We start from the raw sequence: 18,405 nt of genomic DNA, 5'->3' as shown, positions 1-18,405 counted from the left end.
CTTGTTGGACTTGCCATAGAGCACAAGAGAAAGACTGCGGGTCTAGGGCGCAGCCTCCTCTGTGGTGAGAGGAGAGAGAAGGCAGATGCAGAATCCGTGTACCTGGACTATACTGTTGAGGGACATTTGAATTGTTTAAGAAGCGTTCACATTTATTAACATAATTGTGAGGGAAGCCACAGAAAACTATTTGGGGGACTGTGTTTGGGCCACCCCTGGCAGAGCTGAGGAGCAGGTCCTGATGCTGTTGTGCTTAGCGCCACAGCATGTTGGGATTCTAACCACAGTTGCAGCTGGATACAAGACAAATGCCTTCCCCGCTGTACCATCTCTGCCACATTATTTGTTTAATTAGAGGAGACGAATGTGAGGTGTATTTTCGTTTTGACATTTCATTCTCTTAAGCTGATATTTCAGTTGTATGAACCCATACTACCTCTCACATTTTCAGAACTGGCACTGTTTCTTCAGGGAAGGAGAAGTCACTTTCTTAATGGAAATTAGCTAGGAAGATGAGCTATGCTCCACACAGAAATGCTCACACGTTACTTGAGTACTTTAAAATATTCACTGTGTCACAGCGAGAGTGTGCATTCAGTGGGTGTCACGGGATCATATGAGGAGTTTGGGGTTTGTGGTTTCCTGCGATTTGTATTCCTTCGGCTGTCCACCCTTAACCACTTCTCCTGTTTGCCTTCCAGGTCCGGACTCTGTTTGTCAGTGGTCTTCCCTTCGACATCAAGCCTCGGGAGCTCTATCTGCTTTTCAGACCATTTAAGGTAGCTTTTTCTATTTTCGAGAAATGGTAAAGGAGGCCAGAGTTTTGAGGGGGACTTTTGGGAGGAAGAAATAACAACTTTGAAGAAAGCACCTTATAAAGTATCTGTTTTTTAAAAAACACAAAAAGGTTCACAGGTGAAGCTCGGGCCACAGTTGATAGTCCAGCAGGCAGGCAAGCACTTGCTTTGCATGCAGCTCACCTGGGTTTGATCCTTGGTACCCGAGCCCCGCCAGGAGTGATCGCTGAGTGCAGAGTGCTCGGAGTAAGCCCAGAGAACAGCTGGGGTAGTCCCTCGTCTCTCTTTTTTTTTAAAATATGGAGTACTGCTATTTATTCAGTAATTGATTAACCTAATTGAATTGAGTCCCCTGTCATTAAAAAAATTTTTTTTATTAGCTCTTAACTATGTACTGATAAATCAAATACCATATTGTTAGATCCTACCCTTAAAAAGGTTCCTATTCATTGAAGTAATGTGATATAATTGATTCTTTGGAGAAAGCAGTTAAATAGGTATAGAAGAATCTTTATTTTTCATAGGAAAATTGTCCTAGATTTCAAATAAGACAAGGTTTTAAAGAATTGCTTCGTAGGAGTGAAGGGGACCATCCCTGGTGCTTAATGAAATGTTTATTGCATTGGGCCCGCTCGAGCAAATGCATTGGGATTACTGAGTTAAGTCCCTTTGGAGGTATGTCACGTTGCTGGCGCCAGAAACATAACCAGAATTTAAGCCAACGCTGTGATAACCATGTGCCAGAAGAACAAATGGTGAAGGTGAGCCTGAGCGGACAGGAGAGAGCCGGGGCGTGGGCCCTTGGGAGAGAGCGTGTAGGGCTCAGGTCATTCAAGCAGGCCGGGTCCGAGCCATCGGTCCACATATGTCCACAGCATCACTGGGGTCGAGACAAACCACCTGGACTCCTAGTTAAAGATGATTCCCTGCTGTGGCGGGACCCAGGGCCAGGAGCAGACAGTCTGAAGTGACAGACCGAGCTGCCTAGAGAGGTATAGGGTGTGACAGGTGAGCAGCTGGGGGAAAGGAGGGTGGGGGAGTGGAGGGACTGGCCCTTCAGGCATGCAAGGCAAAGCTGTAGCTTAGGTGTCCAGAGCCACCCCATCGTAATGAATGGGACTGTCCTGAGCACCACCCCCGTGAGAGCAGTGGTGATGGTGACAGTGCAGGGGGACCCGGGGCACTTCAACTCCAGATCAGCTGAGGGGAAGTGAGAAAGAGGATCCTGCGAGGGTGCCCAGAGTTCAGAAAACTCCATAGAAATGTTCTCAGTTCTTCTGCGGGAGGGCATATTTTACTCTGTCCCTTTGCAGGATGCGAATCTTACGCACTTGTTGGTCTTGCTAAATTTGGGGGGTATATGCGTTGGTGGGGTCTCCAGTGGTGCTCAGGACTCATACAGGGCTGGGAATCAGACCCAGATTGTGTGTGCAAGGCTTGTATTCTACCGTTTCAGACATCTCTATCCCCCTAAATGATATTCTTTGGGGGCCACACCCAGCAGTATTCAGGGGTCACTCCTGGCAGGGCTCAGGGGACCACATGGGGGTGCTGGTGGTCAAACCAGGTTGGCCACATCGCCCGGCAAACTCGACTTACTCTCTCGAGCACCGTCGCACACCCCCTCCCCCCTTCTCCCTCTCCTCCCAATGTTCTTAGTGGACCTCAAGTGTAAAGAGAAAGTGATTCTGCCAGCAAGCCTGGCACATAAATTCTCACCACAATCGTTTAAAGATCATTAACTTGGTTTTGTAAAAGAAGAAACTGGAACTTGCAACAGTAAATGCCATTTTACGCAGATCTCTACACAGAATAGCCAGCTGGACCAGGGTCTGTCTTCGGGGAGTCGGAGGCTGCCTTACCCATTGGGAGTTAGTGTGGAACACCCAGCTCTGGTCCCCACAGTCTGTCCCTCTAGTGGCGCCCCACTCTACTCAGTAGCCATTCGTCCTTTTCCTCTGCCGCCCACAGGTTTCTGACCCTCAGGGTTTGAGTGAGAGCACCTTGAAAGAGGCAGCAGCAGGGCTGGGACTCCTCGGGCCACTGGTCTGGCCAGAGATGCTCAAGGCCTTGGAGATCCAACTGTTTACAGTGGCTAATTGGTCACATAGTTGTCTGTTCGGGAGACAGGAGGACAAGCAGTCTCAACATCTTGCCAGACACCCCGACGCAAAAGTCAGGACCCTGGTGCATTCCTCACAGTCTCCTGTAATTAAACTCCCTGGAGTGCAGTTGTCCGGGCCCCTAGTTAGGGACCCCTCTGAGCCCCAGCTGCAGGTTGTTTCCAGAAAGGAACCCTTCTGAGGAGGCAGGAAGGTATTGAAGTATTTCCATGTTCCTGTCAGGAGATCAGTGTGATAGCTGACTGCTGCTCAGACTGGAGAGAGAATTGAGTTAGGGATAAACAGGGAAATGGTCTCTAATTTCATCATCTCCAGCTCATACGTCTGGTTAAGCTGCACCTTGCATGTGGCCAGCTTTGCTTGGTTCAATCTCTGATGCCACATATTGTCTCCTGAGCGCTGCCAGGAGTGAACCCTGAGCACAGAACTGGGAGTAAATCCTGGGCGTGGCCTTTTCTCTCCCACCCTCGTACGCCTCCAACTCTGTCTGTGAGGAAGTATGATTTTGCTCCTTTTGTGTTATCCCTGCCTGCTTCAAGTTTCCCGTGGGTTTGGAATTTTGATTGAGTTCTGTCTGCTCCATTTTTCATGTTTCTTTTATTTTATAGCATATTGGTATCATCAACATAGCGTGACCCCTAGCTTGGTTCTTTTCTCCAAGTTTTATAACATGGGGAAAAAAACTCCTGAAAGAAAAAAGTCCTGACAGACACCTATTTTTTCACTATTACATAATGCAAATGATGATGAGGCAAAGAAGCACATAAGTGACTAGTGCTTGAATTTCAGGAACTAGGCATACCAAGATTAGGCATGTACTGAGTGTGTGATTGTTTATGTACCCGGGGAGAGAGGAAAGGAGAATGAGACAACCTACTTTCCAGTTAAATCAGAAGGGACTTTTCCTCTATTTAATTGTAGCAACAATTGCTTTTTTCCCAGTATTTGTGGTCTTAATTCGTTTCTTTCTTTGCAGGGATACGAGGGTTCTCTTATAAAGCTTACATCTAAGCAGGTAAGAATTTGAAGCTTGTGTTTGAATGATTGTCTACAGTGAGTTTGAATCTTCATTCTTAAGGCATCTTTCTGGGGTGGATGACACCTTTTATTTATTTTTTAAATATAGCCATTAAGATCTGATTTTGTCGTTCCTTTAAAATTAAGGGTGAATTGAGCAGGCATAAATAGGAAAATGGTCCATAATTTCATCCTCTCCAGCTCATATGTCTGGGACTACCTTTTAACCCCTCTCCCCCACTTCACCCCCACCACACAAACACACACACACACACACACACACACACACACACACACACCAAACCACATCGCCCCTGAAGGAGGGCAAAGTACTCCTTTGATCAGAGTTACCTTGGCATGTATATATTTAAAAATAAATGGCTGTGATTGACTTTTATTCCCTTTCCTTGGTGTTTAGGAATAAGATTAAATAGGAACAACATTTTTACAGTCAGTAGAAACATTTTATGGGAATAGGGGCTGTCTTTTTAGTCGCTGGTAACCACGGGCAGAGTCCCAGGTCTCGGATGGAGGTGTCATGGATGCTTCTCCTAGTTCTTGCAAGTTTCTTGAAAACGTTGAGCCATGTCCCTTTTTATTCCTGTGCTGAACACTGAGTGTTTCCTCTTCTCACTCAGATTGTGCCTAGGCTGGGAGTACCTGCCTGGACTGAAAGATGGAGTTTACAAAGTTCTATTTCCGTGAATGAAATGTGTTTGCCTAGCCCAGTTACACAGATCTTTTGAGAGGGTGTGGGGACAAGGTGACAGCCAGTGGTGCTCGGGGACTGATCGCTGGGTCTCTGGGCCACTGGTATAGGGAGCTCGTTTTGAGTTCTCTCTGGCTCAGGACTTTCAAAGGCATCCTCTGGGGCTTGAGGTGGAGATGTTTTTATGATACTGGTCACCCTGGGAAAAGAGGACTGCGGTTTACCACTGGGTCATTGTGCTCCTTTTTCTACTCCTGCCTGTCATCCCTGAGTCCTTCTGTCTGACGTCACCTTTGAGCCCCGCACTCCCTGGTTGTTTGTTTACTTCACATTTCTTTTTCTTTCCTCAGCCCGTAGGTTTTGTCAGTTTTGACAGTCGCTCAGAAGCAGAAGCTGCAAAGAATGCTTTGAATGTAAGTACCGAGGATGTGGTTTTGGGGGGTTTCCTTGTGAGCTGTGGGAAGGGGTGAACTGCTTCGGACAGGACATCCAATGGAACAGCACTGTTCGTGGTAAGAGGGAGGGAGGGAGGAACTCGCGAGTTTAGACCTCCAGAAGCTTTTCCCCCAGAATGTGGTCAGATGGTGAAACCTGTACAGAACATTTGCTTGTCTCTATCTCAGAATCTAATGCTCTGAGTACCTTAACTCACCTCAGCACACCCCTTGCTGGCTGTCATGAAGCTCCCCGTGGCTATGTAGGAAGCAAGAATTGAGCTAATCTTGCCTTTCCTGATCTCATGAGGTGTTTCTGTTTTTCATTTGTTTCAGATGTTTGGTGTTAAAAACAAACAGGTCATAGACTTTATCCTAGTTTTATTCTGGTTTTGTTTTCGTCCTGGTGTCGTACTCGGCAATGCTGGGGGACACGCCTGGATCTCCGCTCCAGCCATTCTTGGTGTGTCTCGGGTGACTTGGGGAATCATCCATATATGGTCCCAGGGATCGTCCTGCAATTAGCCGGGAGCCGGGCAAGGCCTTTACTCCTGTACTCTCTCTCTGGCCCAACTTTGATTAAAAACTTCAGTTTAGGATTCTCCCAAATGAAGTTCTGCATTGCAGGTTTGAACAACGGTGCCTGTATTTGGTTTGTAGGCTCACAGAGCACATGTAGGCACACTTAGTGTATGTCTAGGGGGTGGCCACACCCAGAAGTACCTACGGCTTATTCTTGATAGTATTGTGGGACCATATATAGTGGCATAACCTGTGCTATGTCTCCAGCCATATGTATTTTTACCAAAATTATATTAATAGAAATTTCCCCCCTCTGTTACGGTGAAGAATAAAACATCCTACTGGAACCAGCTGAGAGAAGATAGACTAAGAATTTATTAATTTCTGTTTCTTTGTTTTGTTTCTGTTGGGGGCCACACCTGGTGGTGCTCAGGGGTTATTCCTGGTTCTGCACTCAGAAATCACTCCTGGTGGTGCTCGGGACTATCCAGGATGCCAGTGACTGAACCCAGTTTGACCACATGTACGCAAATACCCTATCTGCTGTGTAATCTCTCCAGCCCTAGAATGAGAATTTAGTTGTGATTTTGTGGACCTCTGTGACCATACGGGTTGACCCCTGTGTTACTGTGGGAGTTACATATGAGAATCCGCTGTCTCTAACTCCTCTCCGTCTGATTGTCAGTGCAGAATCTGCGTGATTGTGTCATTGTGATACATCTTTTTTTTTTTTTTTAAGTGAGGGGGTGTTGGAGCTGCTCTGGTCATGTTCAGGGGACCATGCAGTGTTCCTGGGGTGGGGGCTCAAACCCAGGGCTCATGTGCTTCATTCAGCCTCCTTAAGCTATCTTCCCTGGACCTCTGATACAATTTTGAAAGAGCTCTGGGGATGGGGGGGAAGCGTGTGCTCTCTACTGAAATGGTTTGTAGGTTTACGATTTGTTTGGTAAGGGAAGAACAGTTATTCTGACTAGATCATTTATCATACAAAACATTAGCTGATCAGTTACTCTGCGCCAGTGGTGTACAAGGACATCAGTGTATAATTGAATGTTTCAAATAGAAAAGCGCATTATGTAATTGACCACTTTGTAAAAACTGTTTTATGATTTTTGGATGACATGGGTCCAATCAGAGTTTACTCAGAATAACTTTCAACCTTGAAACCTGCTAGTTTCTGTCTAGACTTTGTTGTCTTTCATTTTAATCAGGGGCCTACCTTTTTTTTTTAATGAAAAAATAGTTCAGTCCATAGGACCTTAGATGAAGTTTCTCCATATTCTTTCCATTGTTGCTATAAAGGAAGTGTGTTCTCTGCTCTTGAAGGTGCTGAGCTGTTGTTTGAAGCCAAGGTTCACAGTGACTTCTGTCTCCAGGCAGCCTTCCCTATGGGCTAGCCTGAGGGTGGTGTCAGTTTAAACTGTCTCCTTGCTTGACCAAGCAGGCTATAGAAACATGATTTCTGTGTTTTTGGTGCCAGAGTGTTGTCATTGCATGGGATTGAGTCATACTGGAGCTGTTTAAGCCCATGTCTCTGCTGCCTGGCCCAGGATGTTTATGCGATTCACGTCCTGATGTCTGGTTTCAGGTTCTTCTTCTTGTAGTCACCTCTTTTTTTTTTTTTAAACGTAGAAGTTCTGCTATTCAGCCACTAATTAGGCTGATTGAATGGGCATGAACCTTGCTTTTTTTTTCTTCATTTTTTATAATTTTATTTATTGAATTAGAGCAGTTACAAAGCTTTCAGGTTTGAGTCTTGAAAGACTTCTACATTGTACATTTCATTCTACAATGAAACACCCGTCCCTTCACCAGTGCCCATCTCCACTACTAAAAACCCCAGTATACCCCCATCCCAATCCCTCCCCATACCTGTGGGGCAGATCACCTCCACATTACTCTCTCTCTACTTTGATCAAATTCAGTATTTTGACACCTGACCCACCATTATTATTTGGGATTTTATCCCAACACTAGGATCTGCCAAAAAGGCAACAGTAGACAATTTGTTTTCTATTGCTGGTTATGAATAACATATGATGTCAGTTTTGAAGTTCCAAATTTTCAACAATTAAATCTGGAGGGATTTCTGCCAAAACCTGCTGCGTTCTGAGATTCGTTCCTCAGTCTCTGGGATCATGGCAGTCGAGCAGCCTGATCAGGAGCCAGAGAGGCCGTTCGTGGGCGATGACTTGGGTCTCGTTGTGGTGGGGAGGACTGGACCGGCTCCACCCCCATACTGTGAGGCCCCGCATGTCTTGTCACTGAGGGCCCAAATCTGACTGTCCAATGGCCTCTGGAGGATGCCGGCCACTGGGCTGCCAGGCGGGAGCAGGTGGAGGGACACTACCATTTCTTCCCCCGGGGTGGCCTGGCGACAGTAACCTACTGCGTGGTCCGGACGCATTTCTGCCAAAAGCCGCTGGGTTTTGAGATTTGTTTCTGGGTCTCTGGGATCATGGCCGTTAAGCAGCTTGATCAGGAGCCAGAGAGGCCATTCGTGGGTGATGACTTGGGGTCTTGTTGGGACTGGGGATGGCCGGCTTCACCCCCATTCCATGAGGCCCCACGTGAGTCGTCACTGTGGGCCCAAGCCTGACTTTTCAGGCATGAAACTTATTCCCACCTCAGGTGACCCAGCGACAATAACCTACTGCAGGGATATGACACATTTCTGCCAAAAGCCGCTGGGTTCAGAATTTGTTTCTGAGTCTCTGGGATCATTACTGTTAAGCACCTTGATCAGGAGCCAGAGAGGCCATTGGTGGGCGGCAACTCAGAGTCTCTTTGGGATGTGTGGGAAAGGGCCGGCTCCACCCCCAACCCCCATCCGCATGACTCGTCACTGAGGGCCCAAACCTGAATGTCCAGTGGCCTTTGGCGGATGGCGGCCACCAAGCCACCAAGGGGGAGCATGAGGAGGGACAGCACCCTTCCCCCCTGGGGTGGCCTGGTGACAGTAACCTACTGAGGGGTCCAGTCGCATTTCTGCCAAAAGCCGCTGGGTTTCGAGATTTGTTTCTGAGTCTCTGGCCGTTAAGCAGTTTGATCAGGAACCAGCGAGGCCTTGCCTCCAATTATCTAGCTGAGCTGGAGGTGGTTTGTGGGTGTGTCTCCCACATACCTAACTTTTGGCCGTGTACTTTCTTGGTAAACTTTGTCCCAAGTTTTGGGGGTCTGGCCAAAGGCCCAGCGGCAATTTTGAGGTATCTGGAAGTCTGAAGGCGCCATCAGGCTGCTGGTGCACTCGCCTCGCAGGTACAGATTGACCTGCTGGCGGCACCATACTTCTTGTCCTCACCTCTTACTCACTGGCATAGCTCCTTTAACCTTCTCCCTTAACCATTAATGTTATGTGTTGTTCATGGACTTAGGACTTGGGAAGAGCTCTTTACCAGTCAAGTCTCAGTTCTGCTTAAGAACAGTTTCATCCTATCCCCATAGCAGTAACTCTTAATATTCACCCGTGCAGTATAGAACTTGAGCCCTCTTTTGAGTGTGGGGTATTTGTTCAGCCCTGGTTTATCTTTTTCAATATTGTGAATATACATTCTTTTTTTTTCCTTTCTGGTCACACCCAGAGATGCCCAGGGGTGACTCCTGGCTCTGCACTCAGGAATCGCTCCTGGCAGTGCTTGGGGGACCATATGGGATGCTGGGGATCAAACCTGTGTTGGCCGCATGCAAGGCAAGTGCCCTCCCTGCAGTACCATCGCTCAGGCCCCGTGAATATGCATTCTTACACCGGAGTCTCTGCACCTTGGCGATTGTGCTCACATCGTCTGTTGGGAATTTCGGAGACTAAGGAAGAATAGATGCCTCTGGTTAAGAGAGTTCTAACTTGTAGGCCTTCTTGGATATTAATCCTGGATACTTTATGCAACATTTTTGTTGGTCCATGGAATGCTAACTGCATTTTTCCAGTGGCAAGGACGATTCGTGTCCAAGACAAATGGCCACAACAAAGCTTGGTATGAAGCTGTGGAGGACGCCTGCTCCTTTCTGTGGAGAAAACGGGTCCCTTTAGGATAATGTACGAAGCTGACATGCCTTTCTCTCTGACCCAGCGTATGATTCTCTTTTCAGCAATCTTTTCTAATCAGCAAATTAAAAATTTACAGTGCTCATAGCAATTACAAAACTTTCTTATGTTTTTCTAGACTAAATTCTCTTAAAAGCTTTAGTTCACATTCATTTGGGGGAAAATTCCGTGTTGTAATGTGTTTGTTTTATTCCACTATTGGGAAACTTAAACCTCAATCCACGAAGACCCTCTGTATTTTAGTTTAGTGTCGTAAACTAATTCTTCATGATTGCATTTTTTCTTTTTACTTTAATGTGGTTGTTCTCTACTCCAGTTGTTAGTATTAATAGTCTTTACTCAAAATGACTGATTTGTAAAATCTTTTATTACCCTTCATTTTTGGATTATTCTTTAGTCAATTTGATAATTTTATGGGAAAAACATGCCTGGATGCAGTTCAGTGGTAACACTGAATTTTTATGAGGTGGTTACTCAAGTCTTCTAAAGTAAATGCAGTATATTTTGTTTTTATAGCAAAACTCCCAAATTAAGCTGAAAATAACCCAAACCCAGACTTTTCCTGCAGGTTATCTATGGTCTCATTAATCCACTCGATAAGAAACACCATTTATTCTTTAACCTGACAGAAAAATATCTGACCTATCTGTCACCCTTCACACACATTTGTAATTTTGGTACCAGCATTTTTTCCATTTTCCAAGCTAATGGAAGGGGGAGCTGATAATTCTAACTGCCCAAGTATTTTTAAAGATTCATTTGTAATTTTGACATGTAAATCAAAGCACACAATGATACTGAGCTTTGGCTTGGTCCTGGTGAAAACTTTGATGTGTGGAAATTTTAAGAGAAGTATGGGGTGGATCTAAAGGTAACACCCCATAGCAGACAGAGGTGGGAAAATTGGACTTTGGCTTCCAACTGTGATGGTTGCAAAACCGCCATTATTGTTTAGCTGAAACTCTAGTTTTTATTGTTGATGTTTTTGTTGTTTTCTTGGAGGAGGCCACACCTGGTGGTATTCAGGACTTGTCTGTGCTGAGAGATCACTCCTGATGGGGCACAGAGCACTGTCTGGGATGCTGGGGCTCAAACCTGGGTCAGATGCATGCAAAGCAAATGCCCTACTCGCCTTAAGGTCGCCCTGGCCCCAGAACCTTATTTTAATAAGAATCATTTTCAGTTAGCACTTCATACCATAGGTTCCTCGTGGCCCTGCCTTGGTTTGGTTCTCTGTTGGTGTTTTGGGGACTGCACACTTTTAAGTACTTCCAAATGTATGTGGATGACACCTAAGCGTATGTGCCTCATTTGTGTGATACTCCTTTTATCCTAACTTCAAATTATTGTTTTTAAATTAGGAGAGAAGGAGATTTTATCGTCGGCTCTATTACAAATTATGTCAGAATTAGGGAACTTGGATGTAATTAAACTATGCTCATCACTGCAAATTGTCTTCACAAATCAATATTGCTTGGGGGTAGCACAGTAATGTGCTCATTCCTTTGAATTGAACTTACTAAATGTTTTCTCTTTATGATCCCAGATTTATAGATATGCTTGGGGCTGGAGAAAGAGTACAGCGGGTAAGGGACTTGGCTTCAAGTGGCTGACTGAATTCAATCCCCTGCACCTTGGGTGCTCCCCTGAGCTCTGCCCGGAGTAATTCTTGAGCACTGCCAGAACTGCCAGGTGTTGCCAGAAATAGTAATAATAATAATTTAAACATTAAAAATTGAGTGTATGGAGCTGGAGCAATAGGACAGCTGGTAGGGCATTTGCCTTGCACATGGCAAACTCGGGTTCAATTCCTAGCATCCCATATGGTCCCCCAAGCATTGGCAGGAGTGATTCCTGAGTGCAGAGCCAGGAGAAACCCTGTGGATTGCTGGATGTGAACCCACACACACATGTGCACACACACACACATACAAAATTGCGTATGTACAGCAAACATTTACTGATTTAATTTCTATCCACATAATTCATTCATTGACAGTATACAGTGTGGTGATTTTTTTTTTTTTATATCTGCCATGTTATTTTATGATAAAATTTTTCATTTTATTATTGGGGGGGCATACCATTTGGTGCTCAGGGTCTGCTCCTGACTTTGTATTCAGGAGAAACCCCTTTTGGTGGTCTGGGATCAAGTTTTTTTTATATAGTAGCATTAATTTATTTTCCATATTGTGCACCCAACACTACTCAAGGTGATCTAATTCATCACTATCCCAAACATTCAACCACTAAATGTTTACTTTCCCGTTTCTCCTTCCTTCTCTAACCCCTGAGAACATCAGCTGTCTTTTCTGTTCTTTCGTTTGCATACGTCATTATTATTTTTTCCTTTGCACGGGATTTACATTTGGGTATTAGTCCCATGGACTTAGTTGTTACAGCACCAAACAAACTAATACAAACACTTCTTGTATGATCCAGTTTCATTTGGTATTGTTAAGAGGCAATTAAAAATCATTTGCATACTTTAAATGCTAAAATGTTTGTCCTTTTATTTTTGCTACTTTCTTTGAACATAGTATCTTCAAGATTTATATGTGTTATAGCCTGTATTAAACCTCTTTATTTTTTATGGGTGATTCAATAATTTGAGTATATGTATATATCCCACATTTTGTTTATACAGTTCCCTGTTGATGGATACACACTTGAGTTAATTCCTTTTACTATCTATTTTGTAAGAGGAATTAACTGGCTGGAGCGATAGCACAGCGGGTAGGGCGTTTGCCTTACATGCGGTCAACGCTGGTTTGATTCCTCTGTCCCTTTCAGAGAGCCTAGCAAGATACTGAGAGTATCCCGCCCGCATGGCAGAGCCTGGCTAGCTCCCTGTGGCATATTCGATATGCCAAAAACAGTAACAACAAGTATCACAGTGGAGACGTTACTGGTGCCCGCTCCAACAAATCGATGAATGACGGGAGGACAGTGCTACAGTGCTACTGTCTATTGTGAATTAGACTTTGCATTGATGTTTAAGTGTATCTGTTTCATTCCCTGATTTTGATTCTTTTGGGCATGAATCAAGAGTGAAATTCCTTAGTCACATTATAATTATATTTTTAATATTTTGAGGATCTTCAAAATTATTTCATAATAGTTCTTTCATTTTAATACCGCACCAGTTATAGAGAGGGTTCTCAGTTATACAATATGTAAGACACGAAGGAGAAAATTTTTAAGTGTAATTAAACTTTGGGAAAAGTAGATGAAATCATTTGGTTTTGATGAGAAGAATGGTCACCATCCAGATTTCTTGTACAAAGAAGCCATGTAGTAAATGGGGCAAAAATTGAGGATACACAGTACCTGATATTTTGTGTTTATTAAAGTTATTAGCTGTTGACAATGGGAGTATTTAAAAAATAACTTAGATTTTATTTTTTCCAAAAGAATGCTGAAAAGATACCTAGTAATTATAAAAACAACTGATAGAATCAGGAAAACTCGTCAGCCATTTCTACTTCCATACGTTCCTGGCGTTGAAATAACAATAATCATGTGTGTCAGCGATTCCAGCCTCTGCATAATTTCACCTTCATTGAACTGTCTGAGTTCTTCGTGCGCGCGCGTGCGTGTGTGTGTGTGTGTGTGTGTGTGTGTGTGTATTTTTAAAACTGCTTGGTGTATTTGTATACTTGCTTTGTTCGTCATTGGTGAGATGGAATATTATTTCTGCAAGTGTTGAAGGAAAATCACCAATTTGCAAATGCTTGCAAATGCTCTACGTGCAACCATGAAGCTGCTGCAAACTCTTTGAGTGCAGAAGGACACCAGGGCCATCAAGATAGTCGCGGCTACCTCAGGACATTTTGGCTCTGGGCTACCAGAAATCTGGATGGCAGTCTCCGTTTCCTGTGTCACAGGTTTTCCTGTCAGCTTGTGCAAGTTAGGACTTTTGATCTTGTTATTTGTACAACTTGTATGTTAGGTGAATTATTTCCACTAAACAAGATTTTTCCCAAATGCAAGTTTCCAGATGTCCTGTCTCAACTCCCCCTCACTCAGCAGGCACCGTGTCAATATGTTTTTTATCAGTTTTAAATTTTTCTCCTTAAGTTTCTCTTGCTCTCTTGCTCAGTGTGGTTGAAGAAGCCCAATTGGTGTGATCCCAGCTGGGACTTTTGGATGGGAATTATGTCAGGCTGCCAGATGAGGTCATGATTCCTATCTGGTGTTTATTTGCTAGATCTGTTTATTCGTGCGTATTCTCCCCTTGCAGAGCTTAAAGGTGGCCGTCTGATGTCACTAGCTTGGGGACTGCTTGTGTGCTAGTCGAGAACCTTCATGATGCTGACAGGCTGAGGACTCTTTGTCTCTTTTTCCCAGCAGTGGCATTTGTTTTAGGGTTAGACAGCTTAGTCCAGCCCCCTTCCTCCTCAATAAACTTGAACTCAGCTTTTCATAAAAACTTCAGCACCAAAAGTGACTCAGTCCCCAAAATCACAGAAGAAAGGGAGGAAGGGAGGATAGCTTACAAGATTGTAGGTTTTAGAGTTTATAAAGATTTCCTGGTAAATTTTTCCATGCTCTGCTCTTCGTATATGACCTGGCACTTTGCCATCACCCCCTGTCCTCTCCTTACTCTTTCAAATATCCGGGGTTGCACACACCTGGCTTGATTGAGGCTCCCCGGACATGTCAGCTTCCACACTTACCTGGGGTCTTCCGGAGAGCCCACTCTTGGCTGCTGCGGTTCAGAAGCGGCCGGGCTCCTGGGTTGGACTCTGAGCCCTGCGCTGACACGGCAGATGCTCTTCCCCTGAGTCAGACCCCTGAGCCCACCCTTTAACTTACTACAGATTTGCCGTAGCGTGGTTCAGGCTTTCATTGAGAAGTTGCTCTCAGCACATTAGCGAAGATAGAATGTGTGAGGTCTTTAGAATTCTCGAATTCTTTCTTTGCCTAAAGAAATGTTTGTTTTAAATCTGTTCATCGTTTGTGTGTGGAAACAGAAAGAGAAAGAGAAAGGAAGAAAGAGAAAAAAGAAAGCAAGCAAGCCTGCCACTAAGTAAAAGAAATTCTAAGCTCAAGGAAAGATGAGCAGGAACTTGAGTGTGGTGCCGAACCCCAGGCTGTCTCAGAGGTGTGTGGAGCTCGTGACAGGTAGACGAGGGATCTCTGCTCAGCCCTGCAACAGCTGATAAACTTGTGAAAGTGCCTCCATTTGGCGGAGGGGCCTATTTGGGGGGCTGCTTCTTTAAGCTTATCTAGACTCCCCTGCAAAAATGCTATCTCAGTTTTGACCTTGCCCTTCCTCCATGGTTCTTAGGTATTTCAGAAATGCCGAGAATCTGCTTCCCTGTCTAGTCAGTGTGAGGAGAAGATAGCCGTGTGGCGTACAGTGTGCTCTGTTTTTTTTTTTTGAGGAAGCCACAGCTGCTTAGAACCTGAGCCTCTGGCATTGTTGTGACTGACCGCTCTGGACCTTGGCACCTCAGACCCCTCATTGTCTGTTGCTGGAGTTGCTCTTCATTTTTCATGAATGAATATACCAAAGACTGGGGGCTTCAGTTCCCCACTCTGGCCTCATTTTTCTGATTGCCTGGATTTAGCATTGATGCCCTCACAAAACTGAAACCCTTGTCTTACTGTGTCTGAAAGCCCAGAGGATTGAGGGCCGGACTTATAGTTGAGTAGAAAATTTTTTTTTTCTCTTTGGGTCACACCCAGCAATGCTCAGGGATTACTCCTGGCTTTGCACTCAGGAATTACTCTTGGCGGTGCTTGGGGGACCATATGGGATGCCGGGGATTGAACCCGGGTCGGCCGCATGCAAGGCAAACGCCCTACCCACTGTGCTATCTCTCCGGCCCAAGTAGAAAATTCTTAACTGTCCACCTCTGGATTTACTTGAATCATGTGAATCTGTGTTTGTCTTTTGTTTACATAAAGCATCACTCAAAGTAAATGGATGAATAAATACACAGTAAAAGTAAGTTTAGATGGAAAAGAATTCATGTCATGTTCTCAGGCAGAAAGTTTACAGTAAAGGAGCAGAAACAAGCAAAAAATAAAAGCATTGCTACACTTTGAAAAGCACAAATAAAAATAGGGATTCACACGCTTTTGCAGTTTGGTTTTTCATTCAGATTTGGCGTTCATTTACAAGGCCAATATAATGTTCAAATGAAGGAACATTGAACAGAAGGCACAAAAGATTATTCAGGGTTACAAGTCTTAATACACCCCCACCCAGTGTAAAGAAAAGCATGTGTACGAAAGAGAAATCTGGCTGTTTACACATTGTCGAATGCTGAATAAAAGAGTAACAAATCACAGAGAGGGAAAGTTTTTAGGAAAATCTTAGGTCACTATTAGTAGGACAGTGTTGATTTTCCAACATTTCACTGTGTCTTCTTGGTTTATCCCTCGCTTAAATCTGACAAAAATTTCATACAAAATGGATTTTAATGATAATAAAAAGAGATTTGTTATATTAGAGTACCTAATGGATTTGTGTGTACAGGTTGTGTTCCTGTGTTTTCTTCTACGAGAAGATGTAAGTCTCTAAATCGCACCTGAGGTGAGGTGGGAAAAGATGTTTTAGTGATCCTGGCTCGGCCCCTCTAAGGCCATGGAATCAAGTTGTGAGGCCCAGGTTGCCCCATTTACATCCAGGGTGTACCACTCATTGATTTAAGGTTTTCCTGTTATTAATTTTCTGCTGGTGGAACCTACTTCATAAGGTCAGAAGATTGAACTGAAGGAGATTGTTATTTTTTTTTAAAGCACTATATTGATGAAACAGTTAGTAATAATTGTTTAAAAATTCTGAAGATTGTGTTGACTGTCAAAAAAGGTCCTGTTTTCCTTTTGTGGGATATGGGGACCACACCTGATTATGCTGTGAGCTGCCATATGAAAACCATCCCTCCAACCCTTTGAACCATCCCACCTTGCCCTTGTTTTGATTCCTTAAACTTTCTCCCCTACAGACTAGTTTAAAAATAGCTGTGGACTCCCACTTCCCAGTGGATCCAGAGTACTTTGGAATATTGATTTCTCTGCTAGTTAATGGTAAATTGATGTATCAGCACTTCTTACAGCTTTTCAGGGAAACAATCACAGGGTTCTGGGTTCTCTCAAAGCTTCAAGATTTATTACAGTTGCAAACAGCAGTCACCCCACTCTTCTTGCCTTAGGAAGGCACATCTCTGTCCATTCAGGCTCCATTGAATTAGTTACAGAGCGAAAACCTGATATCAATCCTTAAAAACTGATGCATGGAGCATGACCTGTCTGGATGCACAGCACAGTACAGTCCTCCTCATTGTTCATCGATTTGCTCGAGCGGGCACCAGTGACGTCTCCATTGTGACACTTATTACTGTTTTTGGCGTATTGAATATACCACAGGGAGCTTGCCAGGCTCTGCCATGTAGGGGGATACTCGGTAGCTTGCTGGGCTCTCTGGGAGGGACGGAGGAATCAAACCCGGGTCGGCCGTGTGCAAGGCTAACACCCTACCTGCTGTACTATCGCTCCAGTCCTTATTTTTTCTCCTTAGTAGAGGATGTGTGTGTGTTTATGTGTGGGGGGGGGTATGTGATTTTGAAAGATGTTTTAAATTTCATATATTTAATCACACCCTTTTCCTTCTAAAGTGTGGGCATTATCTTCTGCAGCTTTCTTTGGGAAAAAATTACTAACTGGGATCAGCAAGATAATCCAGGGGTTAAGACACTTGGTTGCATGTGGTTGGCCCCAGTTGGATCCCTGATACTGCACATGGTCTCAGGAGCTCTACCAGGAGTGACCCCTGGGCTCAGATGCTGTGGCCCCAAACTTCTCTCCCTCTGCCCCCTAATTATTCACTAGAATGTGCCTGTTTTTGTCGTCTTCTTGTATGTAGCTCTCGTTTTGAGTTTTGGGGTCACAGCAAGTGATGTGCAGGAATAACCCTGGCTCTGCATTCAGGAGTGACTCCTGCCTGTGCTCAGGTGACCATATGGGATGCGTGGGATAGAACCCAGATTGTCTGCATGAAAGGCAAACGTCCTGACCTCTGTCCTTCCCTTGGCCCTTCTTGTGTTTGATTTTCTTAGATGGCCTGAATTTTGACAGGGTGTACTAAGTATGGGGGAGTTGGTCTGCTGATTCCTAGGTTGAAGAAGGGAGCGTTGCTGGCTGAAAAGTAGTAGGGATAGAGGTGGACCTTACCTGGAAGACTTCTCTCAGTGGAACTTTGAAACTGAGGCATCTGTCTTGTTTCAGCTGTGGAGTTTGTTTGTATATTGTCACTGTTTTTCCTGTACTTAAGTATTTTTTCCCCTTTTCCACCAGCCACTAGTAAAGGCCAAAGGTAAACTTTGCAGCATGATCCTGAAGCATCTACAAAAGGTCAAGTTGGTCCTCATGCCCTAACCACTCTGTTCAGGTGAAGTTATGAGTGTGTGAAATGCATCCCCTGAGACTGCCTCCGCAACAGAAGAACTTAGTCTTCATGTACCTTTTCTATAAAGGTACCAAAATGCTTAATTTGGGGCTGGAGAGATAGTACAGCCAGTCAGGAGCTTGCTTTGTGTGCACCTGACCTGGATTTGATCTGTGGCATTGCATATGGTTCCTCAAGCACTTCCATTAGTAATTTTTTAGTGCAGGGCAGGAGTAATCCTTGAGCCTGAGCATCCCTGGGTGTGCGCCCCCCCCCCCTCACTGCTTCAGACACACACACACACACACACACAGAGTTTTCCGGAGACTCTTCCTATTGCCCAGTATCATCTATTTAAATCTC

At 44.5% G+C, this 18,405-nt stretch overlaps 1 protein-coding gene across 6 annotated transcripts in view; it reads left to right on the top strand.

Moving 5' to 3' along the window:
- RBPMS (RNA binding protein, mRNA processing factor) overlaps window positions 1-18,405 on the top strand; it is a 168,097-nt gene that overhangs the window by 82,148 nt on the left and 67,544 nt on the right. For all 6 annotated transcript variants that reach the window (XR_008792833.1, XM_056116928.1, XM_056116926.1 and 3 more), the window contains 3 exons: window positions 702-779; window positions 3,897-3,935; window positions 4,997-5,059. Coding sequence is in view for 5 of the 6 variants with exons in the window: in XM_056116928.1 (XP_055972903.1) it covers window positions 702-779; window positions 3,897-3,935; window positions 4,997-5,059 (180 nt within the window). In the remaining variant the exon portion in view is untranslated. The remainder of the gene's footprint in view (window positions 1-701; window positions 780-3,896; window positions 3,936-4,996; window positions 5,060-18,405) is intronic.

The sequence above is a fragment of the Sorex fumeus genome, unplaced genomic scaffold, assembly GCF_029834395.1.
Source record: "Sorex fumeus unplaced genomic scaffold, SorFum_2.1 ptg000033l, whole genome shotgun sequence".
Classification (NCBI taxonomy): domain Eukaryota; kingdom Metazoa; phylum Chordata; class Mammalia; order Eulipotyphla; family Soricidae; genus Sorex; species Sorex fumeus.
This window is presented reverse-complemented; position numbering and strand designations above follow the sequence as displayed.